The sequence below is a fragment of the Brachyhypopomus gauderio genome, chromosome 6, assembly GCF_052324685.1.
Source record: "Brachyhypopomus gauderio isolate BG-103 chromosome 6, BGAUD_0.2, whole genome shotgun sequence".
NCBI lineage: Eukaryota > Metazoa > Chordata > Actinopteri > Gymnotiformes > Hypopomidae > Brachyhypopomus > Brachyhypopomus gauderio.
The window spans coordinates 14,785,971-14,813,327 of NC_135216.1; the positions used below are offsets into that span (position 1 = coordinate 14,785,971).

At 43.0% G+C, this 27,357-nt stretch overlaps 1 protein-coding gene across 3 annotated transcripts in view; it reads right to left on the reverse strand.

Moving 5' to 3' along the window:
* The window catches only part of csmd3b (CUB and Sushi multiple domains 3b), a 336,693-nt gene that overhangs the window by 282,734 nt on the left and 26,602 nt on the right, over positions 1-27,357 (reverse strand). For all 3 annotated transcript variants that reach the window (XM_077009034.1, XM_077009033.1, XM_077009032.1), the window contains exon 2: positions 11,060-11,282. In XM_077009034.1, the coding sequence (XP_076865149.1) occupies positions 11,060-11,282 (223 nt within the window). The remainder of the gene's footprint in view (positions 1-11,059; positions 11,283-27,357) is intronic.

Sequence of the window (27,357 nt, forward strand, 5' to 3'; positions counted from 1 at the left end):
GTGGGAATGTTAATTTTACAGATGACCTGATCTCATCCAAGTCCTGAGTGGAAGCATGACCACAGTGAGGAAGATCCGCGGAGAATGAGAAGACACTGAGACAGAAACAGTACAGTCACGTGCAGTCAACAGAGCATCCAAAATCTCAAAACAGAGGTTAACTGACCAGGTGGCAAACCACTGTGCTAAAATGGCAGACACCTCTCGCTCTGTCCACCTGGGCTGAAATAGTGTGCAAAGACTCTCCCTCACTGTAATGCAATACTGAGCCAGTTGAATCTCTGACTTTTAAATATATTTAAAATAAATTTAAATTTAAACCATTTAAATATTATGTTCTATTTTTTTACTTGTTTATTGTTGCTCTGACCAGACTAGGCACCAAAAAGCAGTCTGGCTTGCTGAGATGGCCACCCAAAGGGCCTCTGGTGACTTGGCTGAAGTCGCTGATTTTATGGTTTGCATTGTGATGTGTTTCATTTATATAAGACTATGTAGCGGGAAAGGACTTTTATTTTGGAAAAGGTTTATTAATAATCTACAGTGTGGGACTCCTGCATTTATTCAGGACAAAACACTAATATATGAAATTTAGTTTCATGTTAATGTGCACACTTGCAACTGAGTAATATTTTAAAGCAGGCAACACGTAGCTTATATTGCTCTGCTCAACAATGGCTCAGATATTTAAAAACTATAAACACAATGTATTATAATTTAGCATGAAATTATTGCCAAACAGTGTCGTTCAGTGGTAGAAAGGCAATGCTACAGGTAAGCGTGGACCTTGCCTACTTCACCGTAGCATATTTGCAGAACTAATTAAAAATGAATTCAGTATCAACAAGCTCTTGAATATGAACAATTAAGTAAACGATGCTGCTTGTTGCAACAAAGAAGCTCAGTTATGAAAAATGCATCATTAATGAAAACTCCAAGACAAATGTGTAGCTGGCTAGAAATCTAGATTTAATGAGTGACTATAAATGATGACTGTAGAATTCAGAGTTAATTCACCTGAAATCAGTCTAACAACGATCTTAACAGTAAAAGATAAACAGATGAAGTGTAAGTAAAAGACATTTATGTGAGGAGTAATTTTACTAAACATGAACCTGTACAGACCTCACTGTTCTAATGCAGAGTATTCACTCAATACAAGGTTGACCACTCAATACACTTTTTGATCTAGGAGTCCGTTTTCACTGCTACATTACCTTTACCGCAGACCCTTTCAATGTACATCAGTTGATACCTCATTGATACAGATATTTAGAAAATTAATAAATGAATTATTAATACATTACTTATGTTCTACTGGACATTTCTGATCCTAACAGTATCTGCAGTGACCTGGATAGATATATCTATAGAATAAAGAATCTTACAACTTTGTATATATAAACAAAAACAAAGACTTCAGATATACGATCAGATATACAGTACACTCTTCAGGTGTTAAATACCCAGCATCATCAAATATGTATTCATTACAGTTGTAGATATCTCTTTTAGATATGCACTCATTTTATATGTAATAATTTAATTTATGAACATGACAAATTCAAACTTGATTATTAAACAAACCAGCTGCACACTAACAAAACCGCACAAGTGTTTAAGCCTTGTCTTCTTGTTTAGGATTTTGGTGACTGCAAGCATCTCCAGGTACACAGAATAGGACTGATATGTGGTCTGGTCTATGCTTTACTGCTGCTCTGAAATGAAATGCCCACCAGCAGGTGCTAAAGAGAAGCCAACACTTGTTATTAACTTTGACAAGTCATGTTGTATTAACAACTGATCCAAGGTGGTGAAAAATAATATACAAAACAATATGTCGTGGACATTGACCTGAAGTGACCCTGTGCTACTGTGACAGACACTAAATATGAGGTGCCAACCACTGAACTCTCTACATGGTAGTGAAATCAAGCCAGAATACCATGTTCCACTATATTAACCATCCCTCTGCTCACATATCAAAAGTGCTTGTAGTCTAAAATAAATCTTTGTTCTGCTAGTGAGCGCACGAAGCTTCCCAGTGTGCTGACAGCCGTGTGGTGCTGTGGTGTAAACGTAACACTGATGGAACAAAGGGAAGAAGGCAGTGTGCCTCATTTTCTAGGCATTCAATGATTTTCAATGACCAGCTATCCAGCTACCAATTACATCCCTACTTTACTAGGCTAACCATAAAAGACCAGTGTCTCCCAGACTTTGGTTGCCTGTAGTATAAATATGAAATGTCAAACTAATGATTTTCAAAAATTATTTTCATATATTTTCATAATATTCATATTAATGTTAAGTTATGGTAGTATGACAATACTGACAACATGAAGCAGTGGTGGCATGTAACTTCTACCTGTCTCTCTCCCTGTCTCTCTCCCTGTCTCTCTCACTGTCTCTCTCCCTGCCCCTCTCCCTGTCTCTCTCCATGTCTCTCTACCTTCCTCCCTGTCCTTCTCCCTGTCCCTCTCTGTCTCCCTCTAAGTGTCCTTCTCCCTGTCCTTCTCCTCTGCTCTGGTGAGCATCTCAGGCAACACAACGCTTTTCCCTCCAGCTAGGGGAAGGCGTGGACCAGGCCCTACACACCTAATTCTTTCATGCTGGTTATTTAATACACAGGACAGGAATGCCCCTTGTTCACTGTGAATATGTCAAACACTTAAAATACATATCACAGATTAAGATGTGATGTGATTAAGATGTTATTTAAACTAGCTGAGGGTTAATTGGTAATACCTTGGCAGATGGCCATTTTCAGAAACTAAACTTGGGAGAAACTAAAGCAATGATTAATATTTTCAAATTGCCTCTTTACATGTTTCAACATATGTTCAACATATTCTCCGTTTTTAACATTGTTTCCCCCAAAACATTATCCAGCTCTAACCACATATATTTCTCCTTGCGCTAGACTCTATAATAAGACTACATTAATATATATTCTTTGAAATAAAGATATATGAAGTATCTGCAGACATGTCCATTTCTGATCATCATTATAGACCCAGAGCACCTTGTCATGGGTTCAGCTGTGAGAGAGCAGAGCTGGACTTCTCTTCTCTTACTGTAAACCCTAACTGTAACCACCTCTTCCAGAGGGTATCACCTAACAGTAACCACCTCTTCCAGAGGGTATCACCTAACTGTAACCACCTCTTCCAGAGGGTATCACCTAACAGTAACCACCTCTTCCAGAGGGTATCACCTAACTGTAACCACCTCTTCCAGAGGGTATCACCTAACAGTAACCATCTCTTCCAGAGGGTATCACCTAACTGTAACCACCTCTTCCAGAGGGTATCACCTAACTGTAACCACCTCTTCCAGAGGGTATCACCTAACAGTAACCATCTCTTCCAGAGGGTATCACCTAACAGTAACCACCTCTTCCAGAGGGTATCACCTAACTGTAACCACCTCTTCCAGAGGGTATCACCTAACTGTAACCATCTCTTCCAGAGGGTATCACCTAACTGTAACCACCTCTAGCCACCACCAAAGTCATCTAAGACTTTTTCTAGTATGGAAGATAAAATTAAGATTTATCAGTAGCAGACATGCATGACTCTCACATGGTTCTCATATGGAATTATGACTTTTTTCCCCAAGGCTCTTTGATAAGCAATACTGAATAAGTAGTAACTGCATTAATGAAAAGGGAGCAGAGACATTTGGGAAACGTCAGCATCCACCCTGTCATTCTGAACCCCCTGCTGAACAATAAATGCCATATTCACTTCCAGCTCTCCAGTGGTGAGGAGGTCATTTTTACTCAAATTGCCAGTGGAGCTCGTATTCGATGACAGCGTCCTTTAGCAAGCGGTAACGGTGACTGATGGCAATGAGATATCCCCAGGCTCGACATTCATGTGTCCATAGCAGAGTTCTTAATGACACAGCACATCAGACCTGCTCGCTTCTATAAGACCCCGGGTCCACATATTCATAATGAACAAATTCTAACAAGGCTCTCTTACGTCAAAGCAAATTCAGGATGTGGACAGGTGGACATGAGGATATGAGAGAGATAATCTAGCTGTCATGCCTCCAGGTCAATGAAGCATTAATGGTCTGTTTGTTGATTAGGAACGGTCCAGATGTGCCCCTGATGGTACTTGTCAGTTTTCAAGCCTGTTGTGGCACGGCCTGTTCATTTCAAGGCAGATCTCTTCACAATAGCCATGGATCACGATGGCTACGTTGTGGGTTTTCAAGGCAGATCTCCTCACCATCGCCATTGATCACGATGGCTACATTGTGGTTTTTCAAGCCAGATCTCTTCACCATCACCACTGATCACGATGGCTACATTGTGGTTTTCTTTCAGTCATTGAGAGCCTTGATATGACCTTAAATATTAACATGAAATATAAAAGCAAATTGTGTATAAAAATTGTTTACTTCCCAAAAGGTATAGGTTCAACAGACTTGGATATTGTTTACTTAGTTTAATAGCAGCATCCATAATGAAAGCCAAGGAAACAACACAGACAGTCCCACCAGTAGTGAGCAGAGACATGCAGTGATATGCTGTGACAGAAATCGCAAGGCAACTTGTACCATGACTGTAGACAGCATCTCAAATATAGTCAGCCAACTGTCATAACTTCTATAGTTTTGAGTCATAAGGGGCTGAACAGGCGTGTGTACACGTTACATGCGCGACAGTTTAAGTGCATTGTGACTAGCGCATGACTAGCAGACTACATTGGTGTCTACCACCAGCTAAGTGCGTTACTGGAACTGTGGATACAATGTAAATTGGGGCCCAACAGTAAACCTTGCATTCCTTTTAAAAACAAACAAACAAAAAAAAAATCAAGTGTTCGTTATTTGGATGAAGTCGTTATTTGGACCTTCCTGCTGAAAATAACTCTAAAATGTATATAGCGAAATCAGCAGAGTGTGGAAGGGCGAAGGTACAAGTGGAACAGCGGACAATCACAGTGGCCCAGTGGCTCTGGCTCTGACTCGGTGCCAAGGTGCTCAGTCTTGATTTACATTGCTTTACTGCTTGTCAGCCAGGAGCTAGGTGTTGGAGAACTCTCCACACTGCCACACTCAAATGCTTCCTTCACAACAACCTTTAATATATAAGGATAAGCAAGCACTAAAGCACTCCCTTAAAGGAGGGCTTAACGTGGCATGTCTTGTGACAGATTCAGGTAACTGCTGCGTGATTCTCTGACAGGGGAGCAATGAGACTGAAGGCTGATGTGGGAGGGGAATTCATCAGACGTCTTAACACAAAAGGTGGCGATATATACAAGAACCCACTATTTTGAGACCACAGGGAAATGTTTGCTTATCAGCTGTTTACATGCACTTTAAAGTCTCTCCTGATACTTGGAAGATTTGTGAACGTTATGTGAGATTCTAGTGAATATATTTGGGAAAACATCACGATTGTTTAAAACACCACACCAGAAGCTGCTGTGCTCTGCTCTTGTTACGTCACTATGCTGTTGATCATTTTTGACGGGTAACAATGCCAGTTCTGTGTATTCCTTTATAAGAAATTACTATATCTGATATGTTAAACATTGTGATTAATATAATGTGTAGATATGGCCATCCACATGCACTGACATCGAATAAACAGCTGTGAATGGCAGACTGAGAGGCTTTTAAAAACAGAACTTAATCCTTGTCAACAAGGCATGACACTACTGAGTCAGGTTTCACCTGCTATCTGAAACAAACAAACAAACAAACAAAACAAAACAAAAACAGTATTTGTACAGTGTTCAATGTGCAGGAAAGATCGGCGAGCTCTGGGTCCAGTTGCTGGGAGGTTGCTGTAGAGTCAGACTGAGGTCTATACCGCACTTCACACTTTGGCCACAAGGTGTCAGCACCTCAAGCCGGAGAGTGCCAAAGAACGTCCCACCTCCGCCTCTCCTCTGCCGGGGTCTGTCCCTTCGCAGCTCTGCTCAGCAACAGCCGCGACTGTTTCTTACTTATTCCCACCAGACGAGTGGACGCGGCGTCTCAAGCTACCTGGGGTTTCTCTCACTAACAGTCCAGTTCCTTGCTATAGGTGACGCCGCTTGAAGTGAAAGTCACTGGCACTGAAGCGGTACTGAGATCTGTGTTCAGAATTTCAATCTATGTAACTAACGGCCAAATCAGTTCACAATGATTCAGTGAGTGCGAAAGGTGGGAATAAGAGTTTTATATAACCCCCCATTCCAGCCTATTTATAAGGTAAAGGTTGGTTAAGGGCTCGAGCGCAGCTGAAGAATTCTGTCTGCGGTGTCTCATCGACTCCACCACCGCAAGCACACGCTACATAAAAGCAAGACGTCTTGCCATTATCTGACTTTGTTACCCTGATTTCACCCACCCATCTCACCAGCCCATGGAGTGTCAATAGCAGCCACTAGCATGGATGCTAATAAAGGACAAACACACACATTCACTGTATCCACACCGTGAATGGGAACAGGATATGCATATGTATGAGATGGAAATATGGAATTGCATATGATTTTAGGTTAAAGCTCAGCGTATCCAAAATCTCTCTCTCTCCCTCTCTCTCTGCAGTACAGCAATTCATGAATTTCATATTCTGTCGTTACATCAGTCTGAGGAGCTGAGAGATGCTGTCGCCGAACCATCCCCAACGGGCGGCTCGATCAGACATCACAACAACCTGAGAAATGATTTATGGAGATGGGCAGCCAGCCCTGAGTGACACCACGAGGATGAATAATTGCTGCTGGCTGCTCAGCCTCGCCCAGCCATAGGCGTGTACACACAATGATGGCTAATTATACTGCCACCACCACAGGGCCAAGACTGCGTGCTTATGCCCCAGTGTCGATCACAGAGTGTCTTTCACACTCCGACACGCACACCGTCGCCAGTCACAATACGGACGACAGTATAGCCTCCCAGCTATGGAGAAGAGCACTTTAACTGTAGGAGTCCTACAAGCTCATTTACAAATCGCCGAGTGTTTTATTTATTTCGTTTCTTTAATTGTTCTCGCGAAACGTGTAAAAAAAAGCTGATGGTCCAGCAAGGTTGCACCGTCACTGTTTCAGAAGACGACAGCTTGAGCGGGTTGAGATCAGTGGTTCGCCTGTTGCCGTGCAGTCAAGCCCGTTCCTGCAGCTGTACAGACACAGACATTTTGGGTGGTTGTTACGAATTGCAGCTGCGCTTTGCACGGATTAAAACACTCGGATGAGAAGAGGTGTGTGCTTAATTCAGTTCAATTCAGAGTTGTTTAGTGTCCGCTGTGCGCGAGAGAAGGCGCGAGCGCAGCCCCTTGCACCATCAGCACTCCAACAGTTGTCATTTCTGCACGTTGGCAGCGCACTGCAACAGGTCGCTTGTGTGTTCACGCCATCGTGCAGACAATCGTCGTTATACCATTACTTGAACGAAACGGTCAAAGCATTAACGTGCTACAGCGTCTGGACTAAATACAACCGTAGGAACATGGATATTTGTACTATGTCCAAGGTGAAGACTAGCTATTTCTTCCATATAGACCACATTTGGTTGTTTGTTTTTTTGCAGGAAGCAAAATCGTTAATCGCTGACCATTTAACATTGTCTATCCCCACAGAAGACACATCTGGCTTATATAAAACCTTGATGCTTGCTTACAAAGCCAAAAATGGACTAGTCCCTTCCTACATGAAGTCCATGGTCAAAAGCCAATCCGTACAGCAAGCATTCAGAACCTAATGCTTGGCTCGACTTGAAGCTCCATGCTTAAAGTCTCATGGAAGACAAAGCTCCAGACTATTCTCCGTCCTGGCTCCAAGATGGTGGAATGATCTTCCATTAGCTGCTCGGACTGCAGAGTCTATTGCTGTCTTCAAGCGTAGACTGAAGACTCACCTGTTTGTTGAGTTCTTAACAAACTAACTCAGCTGATACCACTTGCCGTTGTTCTTAAATTGTATGTAGGTCTATGGTTATTTGTGCTTCTTGCCAAACGTTTAACTTGCAAAACACTAGGTAATTACTGACTCCTGTAGTTTAGTAGTAGTCTGACTCAATAGTATCTTGAATTCTGGCCTATCTGTACTATCTGGCCTACAAAGCAGTAAGTCGCTTTGGATAAGTCGCTCTGGATAAGAGCGTCTGCTAAATGCCGTAAATGTAAATGTACATATGACAAAACCTTCCCCCAATCTCAATATGTGTCCTGCTGATGGCCCTGATTGTTACACCTTCTTCCACTTTAATTCAAATTCAAATACAAACCCTAATAATTTTGTTGTCTTGACAATACAAACACATAAAATGGGCTAATGTGTCCTATGCATGTATTTATGTTGAATCCATGATGGACAAATAAAGCATACAGCACAGTGAACAGTGTCCTCTCCCGTATCTACAGGAAGATTCACATTTCAACACTCAAATCTACAACGATGCAAAGTGTATGAATAACTAATACAAGTTTGGAAATACTTCACATAAGTAGCATAAACATGGTGGATGCTCTGCAGGAACAGGTGTGAGTGAGCGTCCATTTGAAAAGAATGTGGCTTGTTGCTCCTCACTATGTTAATCTACTGTTCCCTGGGCTTCGTTCATTACAAAATGGCACCTAAGGTCATGTCAGTATTCCTAATCAAAAGCAAACCAGATACATTAACCTCGTGCTTGATAGGATCTGGTGCTGGTACACACAAGCATCCTCCGTGAAGTTCACCTACAGAAGAAGAATCCTCAGCATCTCTGCTGCTTCCACATGTAATCCCACACTTGCTAAGTCAATATGTCCACAGCACCCTCCGACATAGGATGACAGAGGGGTCATTAAATTTACACATCTGAATGAATTCACAGATTAATCTAAATCATAAAATATAAACGGCCTGTTGGTTAGGGGATACGAGCAAATCGTTATGAACTGTTATTCGCAGCAGTTTATTAGTGTCAGATCTCCAAGGAGGACCAGGGTGGCCATAAAACCGCAATATATTACTCCCTCCAAACAGGCCATTCTCAGCACTCCCAACACAGAGGGGCGAGAGAGAGAGAGAGAGAGAGAGAGAGAGAGAGAGAGAGAGAGAGAGAGAGAGAGATGGGAGTGCAATCTCTAATTGTGGTGCATAATTTAGTACAGTAGAATGGCAACATGCACTTTGCCTGCATTGCCAGGGACCATCACGGAGCCAGGCCCAACCGTACAGCCTGCAGATGCTGGCTTTATTTCCTCTTTGATCTGTTTAATTACGCTCCATCATTACTCCTCCTTCTTCCTCCTAGGTACCCCCCCCCCCCAAGAAGAGGAGAAACAGAGAGATTGAAGAGGAGTCCCAGTAATAAAGAAGGCTATGATAACAGAAAATTCCAGTCCTGCTTTGGATTATTCTTTCAACTAATTTTCTCCCTGTTTCTTGAGGTTTGGTTGGAAGGTGGAAGGGTAGTTTTATGAAGGTAAGACCTCCTCTGTGCTCGTTCTGATCAAGCGTCTGTGTGAAGCTGCTCTGTGTAATGTTAGGTTCAAGCAGGCTGTTCCCTGCTGTGTTGTGTTCTGAATCAACGACAGGTTATCGCATCATTAAACATAGGATCTGGCCTGGGTTAGTCTGTACACTATGTCATGAATAAACATCTATTGCGATTTATACAGACAGGAAAAGGTTATCCCTGACAACAAAGGAGTGCTGGTAGTAATAAATAAAACACAACTTCCATTTTAAATAAAACCCTTTGCCTTCCTCAAATGAAAGAGTGAAGTTGGAAACACAAACAGATGGGCAGAGAGTTAGAAAGTAGGAGCAATATAGAGAAAGACAGAGAAAGAGAGAGAGAGAGAGAGAGAGAGAATGAAACCAAGACAGGCTGAGAGAGAGAGAGAGAGAGAGAGAGAGAGTTGACTCAGGAGACTCCTCCCCAGCCTACTGCAGCCTGGCTAACAGCTGGAAGCTGCCAGACATGAAACTACAGCCCCAGCTGAGCGCTAAATCACACGAGAGCCCCAAGTGGCGACCCCGACTCCCCCCCCCCCCTCGACCTGCCTCCCCCTCTCTGGGGCACGCACAGAACACGCTGACATAGACAGAAAAACAAACACAGGTGAGACCAGTCATTTCTAGAAAACGCAGTTGGTCTCCCTCTATGCCTGAGCCCTGTCGGCGAGGCCCCATCGCTGCCGCTGCTGGGACGGGTAATGGATGAGGCGAGGAACGGAGCAACTCTAGACTGCTTCGCCATTTGCCTTTGTTCTGCTTCGCAAATCAAGCTAGAGAAGAAACACCTGCTGGGGACCTGTACACAACACCTACAGAGCTCCTTCAGAGACCTTTAACTGTAAATAATACACATATTTGGTCAGCCTTGGGTTTTTTATACTTACCTTGGTCACTGTACTTGAAGTGTTTTTCTAGCATTTTATTTGCATGCATTCATTATTTATGACAAGATTGACCTTGTTGCACTGGGATTCATGATCCTGGCATCTATGCCAAAATAAAGCAAACTTTCTGTTTTGTTGGGCACACGAGATTCACACTGGTTTAAGAGAAACTTAAGTACATTACATAAATGTTAATCCACTAATAAAATGCTTGATGGATAGGCTTTGGGTCTAACCGATATTAGTCAAATGTAATACTATCAAAGCAGTGACAGTCATTGGAGAAAATCCTTTGCCCATGAAGAAAGCTGTTGAGTTATGTTTCAGTGATGAAAGCTAGTATTTCACTAAAAATATTCCCTTATGGTTATTTTTTGTATCTAATTATCATAGGAGGACTCTTGGAAGAGTTGAAAAGTTGGAAGGCACACTTGTTTTCACCACACATTAAATTACACTGTACAGATTTTAGTTCATTACATATTCTCTAATGGAGAATAGTGATAGTTCCAACCTTAATCCACACAGGTCCTGGAAAGACCTTAACATATTATTTCTATCATATTAATCTGTGCTTTCTGCACATAAATCACCATCATATTTAATCATCACAGCCCTTCAGTAAAAGTCTGATGATATTGCAGTCATTAACAACAGAAACAGTAAGTAGTCATTTGACGTTGTCTGGCATTAGTCTCCATGAACAGTGCCTACCTTGTCCTGAAGTTCGCTGGATGAGGGTGTCCGTCATAGAGGGATAAAAAATCATATTCCTCCTCCACTGCAAATGACTGAAAGAGTGTTTGAATTCGATTGCCCTCTTCTGCTACAATGACCCATGTACAGTTCGCCCCGTTGGGATATCCGTATGGAAAACCGGGGCTTTCAATGGTCCCATTCCTCCCTTTTAACGTCCCACCACATGTATATATGAAACCTGCAGCAGACAGAAACAGAAACACACAACCAACATTAGCCACAGAGTCGCAAAATCAAGAAAGAATTACACTGAAAACACATACACACACACACACACACGCACACACACGCACACACACGCACACGCACACACACACACACACACACACACACACACACACACACACACACACACACACACACACACACACACACACACACACACACACACAAGATATATTGTATTAAGCCACTGTTAAGTTGTGAGGTTAGTATTTCTGCTCTGTTGCAAGTCCCCAAACTGTTTTGAATGCTGGATTAAAATTATCCATTTCAGATTAGAACTAAGAACTCTTCATGCATAAAACTATTACAAGATGAACTGCTCAAAGTTGTAAAAAGTTGCTTGGATGTCAGTGCTTAGCCCAGCTACCCTCCGATTGTTTCAGTCTGCAATCATTTCAGCTAATGATACACAAAATATCTGCTTAAAAGATGAATTAAAACTTAACCAGCCTGCAAGGTTGGGCTCTGGGTTTCCACTGCAGGATGCTGAGTGAGCATTGCCACAGTAACAAACCAAGTCTGATTGCCGGTACTTAACCCAGTATAATAAGACCAATAATTGTATTTAAGGTCATTTGAGGGAATCAGTATTGATTGACTGGTTATGAACTGGACTTCTTAGACTGCTGCATCATGTGTTTTTTGCTGGGTAACAAATAGTATGTGTAAGAATACTTTGCATAATTTAGTCACTGTAACAGTATAAATTGTGCATTATCGGTTCATTGGTACAGACAAAATAACATGCCAACATAAAACGTTTCATCATGTTTATACAATCGTTACGCTAAATTTATGTTTCTTATAATGTTCTTGAATATTTTGCAACAAACAAATGAATAAAAAACATGTTCACTTTTTGTAGGGACGGGCACGATGAGTAAGTAAATAAATAAATATACAAATAGTTAACTAAACAAATAAAATTTTAAATAAATGAAAGTATGTTGCATTTACACTTCTCTTCCCTGTAGGCGGAGCCTATCCACACAATGTCACTGAAACAGCTGGGGACCTGAACTTACATGATCAGACTACCCCATAAATGTATTAACATTTTCTGGCTATTTGTAAGTATCACACACAAGTGGTAATTTATTAGTGTGAGGACAGATTCACATGAGAGTCCATTTCAGAGACCTGCTCCCTTTCTCTGTCCCTGTGACGCAGGTGCAGTCTCCGGATTCAGCAAAATGTTTCTCCACTTCCTAACAGGTCAATTGAATGGGCTTCATCAAGGAGTATTGCAAGAGAAAATTGAACCAAACAAGTCTGATAGTCTGTTTCGATTTAAAGCCCTGCAAAGCAGAAACATTACTCTGTGTGTTCTGTATAGCCAGTTAGCAAAATGACAGTAGGTACAACAGTGTGTGACCATAGCACAGTTGGTTCAATGTTTGTGGGTGTCACATCTCTCTCCGCCCAGCAGGTACAACCCCCACTAACACTGCCGTGCCTGTGTCAGTGCTGTGTTGAGAATGGTCCACTATTCAAACGGTGTCAGTGTTGTGTTGAGAATAGTCCACCATCCAAACAGTGTTAGTGCTGTGTTGAGAAATGTCCACCATTCAAACAGTGTCAGTGCTGTGTTGAGAATAGTCCACCATCCAAACAGTGTCAGTGCTGTGTTGAGTATGGTCCACTATTCAGTGCTAGTGCTGTGTTGATAATGGTCCACTATTCCAGGGTTGCCAACTCTCACACATTGAGCGTGAGACACACGCATTTGACCGTTTTCACACGCTCTCACGCCACACTTGCGATATCTCACACCGAAAAAAAAAATCTAGTTTACTTACCTCTGATCCACATCTATGATTCAGTGAGTTACTAGTTCGCTCTGGCGCCAAGCATAGATCGATAGATCGCGATATAATACTTAATTTGTGTCCATTTTACGTCCCCCCCCGGACAACTTACGTTTGCCAACCACCCCTGTCAACAATTTACACTCGCCACCTTCTCCAGGTTCAAATCTCACTCCAAGCGATCTTCAAAAGTTGGCAACCCTGCTATTCAGTGTCAGTGATGTGTTGAGAACGGTCCACTATTCAGTGTCAGTGATGTGTTGAGAACGGTTCACTATTCAAACCAGACGAGCAGACTGTGAAGTGTTCCTGAAAGGAAGGGGCTGCTGGTGAATGTATCACGTTGGGGCATTTGTTCATTTCCAATTATTGTCACTTTACTACCAATTTAGTCTTTTTTCCCATATCTAAATTTCCCCTATCATACCTCAAACAGGTACACTGTATGTCCACATAGTTGTAGTGCTGTGGTAATGCAGCCATGTGAGGCCAACCGGATCCCCGTGTGCTCAGAGGAGAACAAGCACAAGACTCCACCATGTCATGGTGAACATGTGTGATTGTCTGGTGAGCAGCTCAAATGGAAGAGAGGTGCACATCACGGTGGGGGAAGTTAAGGTGACAGATTCATTTGTCTTGGGGGGGGGTCTGCTGAGTGTCAGTGACTTACAGTTTTAGAGGTGACTAACGTTAACCTTTATCTTTTATAATACTGACATATAACAAATGCACTCTTAGAAACATATTTTTCATTCTCAACTAAAATGTGTTTCAACCCTATTTGATCTCTTCATCTTCCATTGTGCCCTTCCATATCAAACTTGCTTTGTCAAAGTTTGGTTTTGTGTCTTGGGCTTAGCCTCTGCGCTGAGTGTTGGGAGTGTGTGTTAGTTGTGCGTGCGGTGCACCACGCATGTCGGGCGTGAGGTGAACACGTTGGGCACATGTCCGATCTGCTGCCTGCCACTCTCGAGCGCTCAGCTGTTCAAACGTGATTCTCTGTGAAGGCCAATAGCACTTCAGGCCATAATTGTGCTGAAAGCTGCCATGTCAGATTAGCTCTGTGTGGTGAGAGACAAGGGCACCCAGTCTCACAAACCCACTACGCGTTACACACCAATCCGCATTAATGAAGCTGGAAGCTTGGAAGTGGAGTTGAATGAGGGGTCCAGTCCGGGTCCAACTGCTATTTGAAGAATAATTGGAGGGGTAAGTTAGATTTCTTTATGTTAAAGAATGGTGCAAGTTCGGCCAGTCACAAGAGATACCTGAGCTATGGTCACTCACACACACACACACACACACACACACACACACACACACACACACACACACACACACACACACACACACACACGGAGCCATGGAGAGTTAACATGGCTCATTAATCAGGAGGTAAAGGCAAACCAGATTAATTATGACAACTTACAGATATAGCTGCTTTATATGTAATGAGCAGAACCTATCCATACAGACAATCCGACACAGAACACTATAAAGTCATATTGCTTATTAAACTGTGAATGTATTCATTCAAATATTCATATCAATATGTATATACATGAATAAGACAAATGCCTATAAGATCATTAAGATCAAATAAAATTTAGATTTTTAGGGCGATAGGCGACTTGTTACATTTTCATCTTTCTGCCACTTTAAGGCTGGGGTTTATATAAAGCGATAAGTTATAGGCAGCGATCATTTGTAAGAAGCCATATTGCTGTAGCGTTGTCTCCCAGGAACAGTAACATAAAGCCCTGCAGCACTTGCGTGGAGAAGAGCAGTGAGAGGAACGCAGGTTAACAAGATAAGCAAATGGCAGACAGTGGGGGTAAGTATTGTAGTGATGAGGAATTAAGGCACAGACATTGCAATTGATTGTGCTGGAGCCCCAGAGAGAACACACAGAGCTAAATGACCATTCTGTTCCTACCCTAACCTCAGCAATGAGATAAATGCAGAGCTTTAGCACACACTGTCCACTATACTGGCTAAGCTGGCCTGTCTAGTGCACTCAGGATCCATAGATAAAACACACACAGGCATAATGAACAGTCCACCTAATTAAGATTTACTGTTTATCTCCTGCAAAGCCTTTAAGGAAGTAATTAACTAAGGTGGAGAGGAGTGTTGCTACAGCTTTAAGATGGAGAAGTGACTCTTGAAGATCTCTTAAGATTTTAGCGAACAATTTTTTTTTTACTTGAAAAGAAGCAAAAGTCATCTTGGTAAGGAGCATCCAAGAACATCTCCGCCACCTCAGCCCAAAACTGGAGTTACAGGTTGGGACCAGGAAGGTTCAAATGCATCATGCCCACACCACAGCAGGAACGAGTCTCTGAGGCACTTAAGATTCAACGTAGGCTCCTTAGAATAGTGAGAATAAATCATCTCCTTCCTCAGTAAAACCTGGAGCCGATGGAGAAGGTAAATGTGAAGGCTTCCATACGGCACCTGTGAGGATACAGTACCGAAACACCCCTTGACTTCACTTTAATGTTTGTGAGGAGAGATGCTTTTCCTCGCTACTTTAAGAGGTTATTATTATAAAGACTTTATTCTTCAGCGTACTCATTCAGTACGGCTGTTAACTGCACTCAGCAAAAATCACACTGTCAACAGTCTTCATCTAGGTAATTAGGCACACAGGCAAACTCTATAACTACAGCAATTAGAACATTGCTGCATGTGTTGTTTTAACTCCACTACAGCAGTCTCGCTCTCACACAAGGCCCAGAGCCCTGAGCACTCTCGCACTCTCTCTCTCTCTCTCTCTCTCTCTCTCTCTCTCTCTCTCTCTCTCTCTCTCTCAGGGCTACCTGAGCACTCTCTCTCTCACTCTCTCTCAGAGTTACCTGAGCACTCTCTCCTCACACTCTCTCTGAGGGCTGTATGACCACTCTCACCCTCTCACTCAGGGCTGTCTGAGCACTCTCTCACACCCATTCTCTCTCAGAACTACCTGGGCACTCTCTTTCTCACTCTCTCAGGGCTGTCAGAGCACTTTCACGCTCTCACTCTCTCAGGGCTGTCTGAGCACTCTCTCCTCACATTCTCTCTCAGGGTTGTTTGAGCACTCTCTCCTCACACTCTCTCTCTTAAGGCTATCTGAGCACTCTCTCTCTCTCAGGGCTGTCTGAGCACTCTCTCTCTCTCACTCTCTCTCATGGCTGTCTGAGCACTCTCTCTCATGCTCTCTCAGGGCTGTCTGAGCACTCTCTCTCCTCTCACTCTCTCTCAGGGCTGTCTGAGCACTCTCTCCCTCTCTCCAAATGCTTTTGTGATTCTCCCTCTGCACATGTAGAATGGCATTAAATGGGTCACAAACCTCGACATCTCACTCCCTCCCACACTTACATCCACTTCTTCATTTTATTTTTCCCCTGCTTTCACTTTTTATCTTTTCAATTTTCCTCTCAAACACACACACACACACACACACACACACACACACACACACACACACACACACACACGCATACGTGCGCACACACGCACTCACGCACACACAAATGCAAGTACACACACCTGCAATAGCAGTAAGAGGAATGCTGACTAAAAACTGCTAACACAGTTATTCTAGAGAAAGAGAAAAAAGATTTAGAATTAAATGACCCAAATGTCAAAATTAACCATTTTAATGCCAAATGAGAAAAAACATTAATAAAATCCATAAAAGGTGCACAGATATGTACAACACAGTATTATGCATAGAGGAGCAGTTTTACCTTTCTGACCACATGTATTAACTATCAAAACAACACTAGAGAACACTATTATTTCCCTCATCCATCACCTTTCACAATCACTCCTTATTCAGACAGTGAATGTAATAATGCTTCTTTTTAATAAGAAGCTCTATGACCTTATATCTAGTACACAACCTCTGTGATCTTAGTCACTGTTCTGATTTGGCTACTGCAGTCAAACCTCTACACAACCCAGACTATGTTTATGAGCACCCTCCGATTAATGTCCACATTCTTGACATTACGTCTACAAAATATAGTGTTAAAACCATTGATGAAACCACTGTAACCACTGTATCCACTGTAACCGCTGTAACCGCTGTATAACTATTGCATTACAGTGCCTTTGGGGTTCCATTTTATGGCATCCTGCAACCAGCTACAGCACTGTTCACAGCACATGTCTCCTTGCATACTGTGTGTGGAGGCTCACACTCTGCAGACACGTGTGCAGCTTCTGGGGGGGGTGAGCTGGGCACGTGAGATGCCACTCCACCTTCTTACCACTCTCTCCACCAGGTTCACTTGGCAGAGGTGTGCGTCTCGTTTTCACCTTGGCACAAAGCCTCCCACACCACCCCACCCCGACCACCACCCACCCCACATCCACCCCCGCCACATCTTTCACGAGTGCCGCCGTCTGCCACCCACCATTTACTACAAAGGCTGCTGCCATCCCGAGTCACTGGTTCCACGCCGCAACTCTCCTACCGCTGAGAGTGCAAAGCAATCTGCCAAGACTTTTCAAGCATAAGCTCAATGAATGAAGGAACAGCCCTCTATGGAATAAGACAGTCAGGTTTGCTATAGCCATTAAACTATACACGTTAGTGTCCTTGTGATTAGCAAGTACAAAGACTGCAGTGGCTGTGAAAATACAAAAGACTTCAGTTCTGGGTTCCGTTCGGCCCGCGAGTCGGACCTGCCGCTGCCGTGTAAAGGATGAACTTTGAACCCCTTCCCACCTCAGCATTTTACTGACACCGCACCTGTCAGCAGTCATTACAAACACGGCAGCCGATGGCCCCAGTAATAACATAACAAGCTAAATTCCCGTGAACGGAGCCTCTTTTATTGTTCTCCATACAAATCTGATGCTCACCATCTGCTTTGCTCTGTGTCTGCAGGAAGCAAAGATGCCAGGTATTGACATATCAGTGGGAACAGTAGAGGATCTGCATTGTGTCCTCATGAGGTATAAAGGCAGCTCAGCGTCCGGTGGTGAAGGAACCCTTAGGGAGCCGTGCCTCGCCCACGCCCCGCCCCCACCACGTCCCCCAACCCAGCTGTGGTGCCAGGGCAGAAGGCAGAGAGGACACTGTGTCCTGTTGCACTATATGCCCTTTCTGAAGATCATGCTGCACTAGGACCTCACATGCTCCGTATCTAATACCAATTTTCTCAAGGAGAAGAAGAAGTGATGGGTATTGCTGGAGATTTGAAGAATATAAATGCCTCAAGAGAAAGCACTTTAAGGTAAGGACCCTCCATGCATGCTTAGAGCACCCAGCACAGCTTAGGGAGATGAGCATGTATGAGAGTGCATATGAGTTTTTACATAAAACCTGTTTTATGACATAAATGCAACCTGAATGTTTCATAGCCATATGCACAGTGCTTGCATTCATACTGCATGAATGAGACCTCGAGTGTTTATACGTTCCATTTTGCTGATGGTTGAGGGTCTAGCTTTCTGACCTATTAAACTGAATTCTTAATTATTTAATATATGCCCATTTCAATCCTATTTAAATATACATTAAAATCTTTAATGTTTCTAGTTAAGCATCTTTCCTTTATAACAGTCCATACAAAGCAATGTACACAGTGTTACAACCACCTACATGTCTAACTACAGGACACAATCTACACTGCTGCGTCACTGTGAGAAAATACTACATTTCCCAGCAGCCCATTGGAGAGCATGTTTTTATGAGGGGAGAAGGAGACAGCAGAGGCCAATCAAAGCGCAGATCATGAGGACGTACTAGGGCATGTACTGCCGTACTAGGACGTACTAGGGCTTGTCCTGCATGCTTGTCCCACTCAGACTGATGTGACTAACGACCGTTTCTGAGTTCATCATAGGAGCCAAAGGCCATGGGAACCTAACGATCACACAGTGTTGGGCTGCTCAACTCGGTGATTGTGAATAATGATATTTTCCAAGTCATCCTGATGCAAAGGTGTGCAGAAAATGTTTTTAAATGATTTGTTGTGCTGTAATCTAATAAAGTCGATGTTAAATTGGAACCTTTGAGGCTCCGTGACATCTGTCGTCATAGCAGCGGGTCCTATTGAATTATGAGGACATCAAACCTCCTATTGTAGAGGCCTATCTCTGGCTGAATAGTACTGCAGAATATCTAATATCCACTCTCTGTAGTTCTTTACAAGCTAATCATACACTCTCTATGGATGCTATTCAGACACTGTAGGAGGGAGATGTGATGTGGGACATGGTGTGGGATACTTGTCTGATGAGAATTCAGATACTATCAGCGAACATTTGCCACAGTCATGTGACTGGAGACACTCTTTAAGTAAATTCTTTATGTAAATACAATGCAAGTTCAGAGGATGTACTATACTAAGACATGACTGCATAAGTGTTTTTCACCGATCTGTGATGAATATAATTTACTGCAGAAACATCTGTTTATCAAAGCTTTGCTATCATTGCTAATTTACTTGGATGGACATAAAAACGTATGCTTAAATCCACTATTAAATCCACTTTTCCACTTTTTAAATCCGCTTTTAGTAATTCTGGGAGTGTACAAAACATTTCCAACAGTGTAATGTGCTTTCATTTTGACAAACGTAAAAAAATATATAAAAATCTAGCCATTTTTGCACATGCTTATATCTTACTAAAATATATTTTAAATGTCTTCCAGTGAAGAGCCAGGTGAGAGCAAACATGATATATATATATATATATATATATATATATATATATATATATATATTTGTGAATATTCACTTCACATGTTTAAGGGCAGAGATATTCAAGGCAGCAGCATTACTAGGATGGCTGAAGGCAGGATTCGCTCAGCCTGGTTCATGTCTGCATTTACATACTGCACACATTTCATCACACTCAGCCAAGTCTGCTATCCAGTGATTGGAGGGAACCATGCCCATGAGTCAGCACTGGGGTCCCAGAACCTTCTTCTCTTCCGACTTGCCCTGAGTATGTAGTGTCTCTGTCGGGTTTTGAGTCGAGGATTAATTAAACGGGCATCGGTTACATGTCGTGTCCTCCTGGCAGAGCTGATCGATCATCAAACCTCCTCAGTCATCTAATAACCCAGGAAAGAGTCCCTCTGGCTGCTCCACACACACACACACACACACACACACACACACACACACACACACACACACAGGTTTACACATACACATATGTCCAAACACCTGCCTTAATCAGCTCTTTCCTGTCCAAACTCTGGTCACCTTTATTCTCCCCACACACATACAAATCGACACACAGGATAAGTACACATGGTTCACTGTGTATATCACAGTATTAGTGTAACAACTGATTGTAGCTTCTTAGCAGCAGGTGTGCTGTTATTGATGTTTCTCAGATTGAATAATGATTACATGCACAGGACCATCAAATTACATATGTTTGCTCTTCACTGAAGAAAACCAGTTAAACCAGTGACGGAAATAGCAGTGGAAGGAAGTGATCACCCTGTCTGGCAAGTACCAACACAGTCACCAGAGTTCAGTGGATGCTTACAGAATTCAGCCATGTCCAGCTACACAAATGAATTCAGTAGGTGTTAATTCCACAGTGGACTTTATTTTAAACTAAAAAGGAATGAAGAAACCTGAACAGTTTCAATTGGTCAAAATCCATTTCTTCAAATTATTTTGCTTTTTCTTCCAATCACGAGATTTTTACCCCCATTTCAGTGAATGGCAGCCACTCTGTGACCTTCCCCACCTTCATTCTGTTAAGCCTCTTCTAACTTGTCCCTATGGTGACATCCCAGTAATCCTAGCAAACCTTCATCTATGCAGCGTGCAGACATGTCCTCTCTGCACACCCCACCCTCTCACTCTGCTCACCCCACCCTTTCTCTCTGCACACCCCGCCCTCTCTCTCTGCACACCCCACCCTCTCTCTGCTCACCCCACCCTCTCTCTCTGCACACTCCCTCTTACCGTGCACACCCCGCCCTCTCTCTCTGCTCACCCTGCCCTCTCTCTCTGCACACCCCACCCTCTCTCTGCTCACCCCACCCTCTCTCTCTCTGCACACCCCACCCTCTCTCTCTGCACACCCCACCCTCTCTCTGCACACCCCACCCTCTCTCTCTGCACACCCCACCCTCTCTCTCTGCACACCCCACCCTCTCTCTGCACACCCCACCCTCTCTCTCTCTGCACACCCCTCTCTCTCTCTGCACACCCCACTCTCTCTCTGCACACACCACCCTCTCTCTCTCTGCTCACCCCACCCTCTCTCTGCACACCCCACCCTCTCTCTGCACACCCCACCCTCTCTCTCTGCACACCCCACCCTCTCTCTGCACACCCCACCCTCTCTCTGCACACCCCGCCCTCTCTCTCTGCACACCCCGCCCTCTCTCTCTGCACACCCCACCCTCTCTCTGCACACCCCACCCTCTCTCTGCACACCCCACCCTCTCTCTCTGCACACCCCACCCTCTCTCTGCACACCCCACCCTCTCTCTGCACACCCCACCCTCTCTCTCTGCACACCCCACCCTCTCTCTGCACACCCCACCCTCTCTCTGCACACCCCGCCCTCTCTCTCTGCACACCCCACCCTCTCTCTGCACACCCCACCCTCTCTCTCTGCACACCCCACTCTCTCTCTGCACACCCCACCCTCTCTCTCTGCACACCCCGCCCTCTCTCTCTGCACACCCGGCTCTCTCTCAGTGTCTCCCACGCACTCTTCTCTCACGGTTGTGTAGCGGTTTCACACGTCGTAGTCCTGTGTTCTGCACTGCTGTACTGTTGTTGCATTGCGCCATTCCTTTCATGCTTTGTATATGTTGCAATGACGATAAATCTTGACTCAGTGATTTGATTCATTCTGACTCTCTTGATTCAAAATAAACATCCAGCGGATCTCTACACAACCACTCTACATATCAGCTCTCTACACAACCACTCTACTAAGCAGTTGTCTACACAACTGCTCTACACAACCGCTCTCTACACAACTACTCTAGAGCAGTTCTCTACACAACCACTCTACACATCAGCTTTCTACCCAACTGCTCTACACAGCAGCTCTCTAAACAATTGCTCTACACAACTGCTCTACACAACCTCTCTACGCATCGACTCTCTACACAACTGCTCTACACAGCAGCTCTCTACACAACCACTCTACACATCAGCTTTCTACCCAACTGCTCTACACAGCAGCTCTCTAAACAATTGCTCTACACAACTGCTCTACACAACCTCTCTACGCATCGACTCTCTACACAACCGCTCTACACAGCCACTCTACACAACTGCTCTACACAACCGCTCTACACAACCACTCTACACAGCAGCTTTCTACACAACTGCTCTACACAACCGCTCTAAACAACCACTCTACACAGCAGCTTTCTACACAACTGCTCTACACAGCACTTCTCTACCCAACTGCTCTACACAGCAGCTCTCTAAACAATCATTCTACACAGCAGAGAAAAACAGAGGTAGGGGAGAAGACTACGTTCACCTCCATTTATTTCCATTTATCTACATGTATCTACATTTATCCACTTCCATCACATTTGCTCTAAGTCCTTTGTTCTTTATCTAATGTGTTTAGACAGGTTTCTTCCGCATGTGTTCGTGAGATAAAATGGGTGGATTATAAGCTCCAAATTTGACTCGTGGCTTATGATTTTTGTGTATCCTTCAAAAGAAGGGGTGAATCACACATCTGACACAAGACATGTGGGGGAAAATGTTTCTGTCTGGATAAACACAAGCAGAGAATGCATCAGGAATACTGGAATATTGTCGTCCTCTCATACCTCATGCAACCCTGTTTACCTGTTACGTGATGGAAGGTAAGCTACCCCCCCCCACCCCCACCCCAGGCTTCCCTTCTGTGAAGAGCCTCTCTCCCAAACCTAATATCTACTATAGCAGAAACTACACCTCAGGCTAATGAGCTGTCTTATTATCACTGGGAAGGGGAGACATCAAAATATCTCATTTCACTAAGCGTTCATTTAGTTTGAAACCTAATGTAATTTAAGACTAATATAATCTCCATAAAACTAGTTACATATACTTACATTTATGCTAAAACACATAGCACTCTGATTTTCTTAACAGTACTATAATTGAATCAGTCACAGTAAGACTGAGCATGCCCAGATGAGAAGAAGATGAAAAACAGAATGTTTGTCGAGTTACACAAGCCAAAGGAAATGGTGCCACTGCCTGCATTACTTCATTGTCGGTAAATGGCTGCTAATTGAAGTGTGTGAAAGGAGTGGATCAGGCCTGAGTCTCCTCCTTCTACGCCTCCACCTCCTCCACCTCCTCCACTCCACCGCCTCTCTGCTGGTGTTGATATCATCTCTCTACTTTTGAACCTTTTTTCACTTTTTTTTCCCCTGTCCTAAAGAATCAAGGAGACTGGCACACACAGAGAACCTAGCCCTTGGTTACCATGGTAACGACCCAAGTAAACGTGTGTGTGTGTGAGTGTGTGTGTGTGTGTGTGTGTAGTTGTCAGGGAACATAAATTTTCCCCTTCACACACGTACAATAATTTCAGAGACTTGTCTGAATTAAATTAAAAAAGATTGAGTGCTTTGATGAATATATGAATTCCCACCTGATCCTATCACTGTAATCCAGGGGTTCTTACCACACGTGTGGACTGAATGACAGGAGCTCGGAGATCAGCTGAGAAAAAAAAAATCTCCTCATTACATGACTGGTGGAAATGGAGCTGTAAAGACTTAAAGCTGGACAATAATGAAGGATTACTGTTAATGAATGTGCTTATAGAAGGGTAATTTGATTCAATATGCTCATATTAGTGTGTGTGTGTGTGTGTGTGTGTGTGCGTGTGCGTGTGCGTGTGCGCGTGTGCGTGTGCGCGTGTGCGTGTGCGTGTGCGTGTGTGTGTGTGTGTGTGTGTGTTTTAGAAGGTTGTGGGATAGACTGAATCTATTTTTCATCCTTGTCCCCTGGCAGATCAGACATGGTCCATGGAAGTTACAGATAAAATGGCTGAATCTTTACTTTGGGACAAATGTCAGATTACTAAATGGCAGTTCCCTAATGACTGTTTCTTGTTTTGTTTTGTTTGCTTTGTTTTTTATGCTTGGACACTGATTCTTTGGTGCTTTAGATCACTCTCACACACTTTCACCCCAGGGAATATACTGGAATCATGTTGAATTCCCAGGAGTGTGGCCACGCTAGTTTCTAATGTGTGGCATGGCTCAGCTGATAATGCACTGTGCTTCTGGACTGAGACTTGTGAGAGAAATTATTGATTATTGACTAATCATCATTGATTAGATCATGTTTAGTTATTATAAGAGATCATTATGAACTTTATGATTTAGGACATGTCCATTCTGACTAAGCAGAAGGACTACAATAATGAAGTAGTGTGATTCAGTGTAACCATGTTTAGTTCATATTATGCATGTGTGCTATACATGACCCAGGTCAGGGAGAGTGCTGAGGGTAAGAGCACTCTGTTAACTGGTAGTCACTAGGCTACTAGTCTTGGGTCATTTTTCTCTGTGTTCAACTGATACATCAGTTGCTTCCGCTAACTCTAGGGAAGTCCATATTAGGAGATACACACATGTGAGACAAAGTAGCCTGCTGGACGCTTATGTTTTGGAACATGCTGTGCTAAAGATAACCTGCTGTTAGAACTGCTGAATTGTGTTTAAGATTGTATATAAGCAGGGGGAATGCCCCCCTGCCTTCAGAGTTGTCTTGCTTGAATGAGACTCTCATGTCTGTGTCTGTCTTGTGTCTGTCTTATATCTGTCTTTGTCCTATTTATATATATTTATATTTTTGTAATAAATTAATCATTTAACCACGTCTGAGTCCTCATCCATTTATTAGAAAATTTCCATGACAGACTTAGCTAAGGCATCAGATGTTAGACCATTTGATCACACCTATCACACCTATTTGTTAGTCATTGACAAGTTTGCAAACAGTTGTGTTAATCATTGCTATGGTTTAAACATCCTGTTTGAATACCAACATGTTAACTACATACTTCAGAAGTAAATCACCCATATTAAACACCATTTTCTTAAAAAATGGTGTACTGTTTATAAAAGTATGGGCAAAAGGTATGAAGAATAGGCAGCTAAAAGTAAATTCTTCAAGATTTACAGTAATTATTTACAGTAATATTCAATGAATTTGATGTGCACAACAACTAGGTAAAAAAAACATCTTATGTCATTTTTAACTTTTATCAGGCCAGGTTACAATGATTAAAGATCAAATTTTCCCCAAGCCATTTGGCCATGTATATGTAATAACGTTATAGACTCAAAACCCTCCCTGCAAATGAAGCCTCAATTTAGTAGAACAGAATCTGGCTCTGCTCAAAAGAGACTCCATGGAGACCTTTGTGTGTTCTTTAGTGCCTCATTCAGGGTCAGAACTGGTGCATGCTAGCTCCTCAAAGGCTGTTTTATTACCAGTGTTGCTGCAGTACGATGCTGTGCTTAAAAGCCCTGAGTTTAGCCTTCATTACAGGTTAGTGCACCTTAGTCATAGTTGGTTGAGACACGGCAGCACAGCCATGGTAACAATACAGCAGTGGACAGCATATGTTGCATGATAACAACAGGGACAATTACCTGTGGACAATTGGACAATTGGACAATTACACCTGTGAGCGGAGGAGTAACTATAGTTAGGTTTTCACTGGACTGAAAATGAAAGTGAATTCTTTCAAACTGTGCACTGTTGGTGATTCAGCACTGATGACGACACTACAGAGTGAGAGACTACAGGAAAATGTCCATTAGCTGCACCTGTTTGTGCACAAGGAACGTGAGGCATCGCACAAGCGTGTGCAGATACACGTGACTGGAACCTTATGAACAGGCTACACTGTCTGACGCAGAGGTAGCAAGGCAGTCGACTACATGCCTTTGAACCTGTGTGTGTGTGTGTGTGTGTGTGTGTGTGTGTGTGTGTGTGTGTGTGCTCATCACAAAACACATGCTATTGATGAGATCAGTCTTGGACTCAGGAGAACTGTGTAATGGCACGGGCTCTCATCAGGGTGCCCGTAATATAATGCAGACTCTGAGATCTAAGGACAGCTCCAGTCTTCAGATCAGCTGGGATTATTTTCTCAGCCTTCTTCGCTCTGTGAAACCACCTCTCCTTACCATTCCTCAGACTTGTGGGTAATTGAGGAGGATGAAAAGAGCAAACGGAGCAGCTTTCACATAAATGATGCCAAAGAGATGCATTAGCCAAAGCCGCCTTGCTATCTGCTATATTCTTGCTTGATCGTTCTTATCCAGTACAGGAAGACTGGATACATTCTGGAAGAAGAACATATCTGATATGTGAAGGTGCTAGGTCATATAGAATCATATCTTTCGTTTGGACTGCAGTTTTATCATCATATGGGTTGTGAAAATACTGAAAGATCTGGGCTCGCCTGCTGAGGTCTATGACCTCTGAAAAAAGTTGGTGTGAAAGGGGACATGTCCTTCTTACTGGACTATGATCTACAAAAATGCAGTATGTGAATATGTGAAGTCAAGAAAGAAGGTTTGTAGAGGCAGTTATGAGGACAGGCCTTAGTCAAACATGAGATTTCGTGCTGCATCTTGACATAGGTCTTCATATCAGATCTCGCTGTGCCTCTCTGTGATTGGACATCCCAGACAGATCCTACTGCCACCACTTGGATGTTACTGACTCTACAATCAGAAATGCAAATCCAATTTGCAAATGAGGACGAGAATGCAAATTAGTCACTCAGGGCTGGGGTTGTTTTGGTTTGTTTTCCTTTCCTTCGTCTTCCTTCACATATTGTTTATCTCTCCTGAGAGGCTGAGTCACGCAACCTTACTGATTTTTGGTTGAAAGTCTAAGAACATCTTGGCTGCCATGTTGAGCAGGGTCCCGACCCCATTACATAATTTCAAAATTAAACTAAGTAAGAGTTTGTCAAAGAAAACCCTAATGGCTGTCGTTCATGATGTAGAATGTAATTGCACAAGACCTCTGTCTCCCTAATCTGATTAAGTCTGCAATATAGAGTGTACAATCTGCTTATGTATGTGTTCTGTGAGATAGTTAATGTTTATTACATTTGTTCAACCTAAATGTATGCTGAAACAGCAATATAATTGTTATTAAATTCCAGTAGCATTTAGGTAGTATATTTAAAGCTAAGTTACAAAAAGGGAAAAAGGAGCCTCACAATCATTTAAATATATGAATA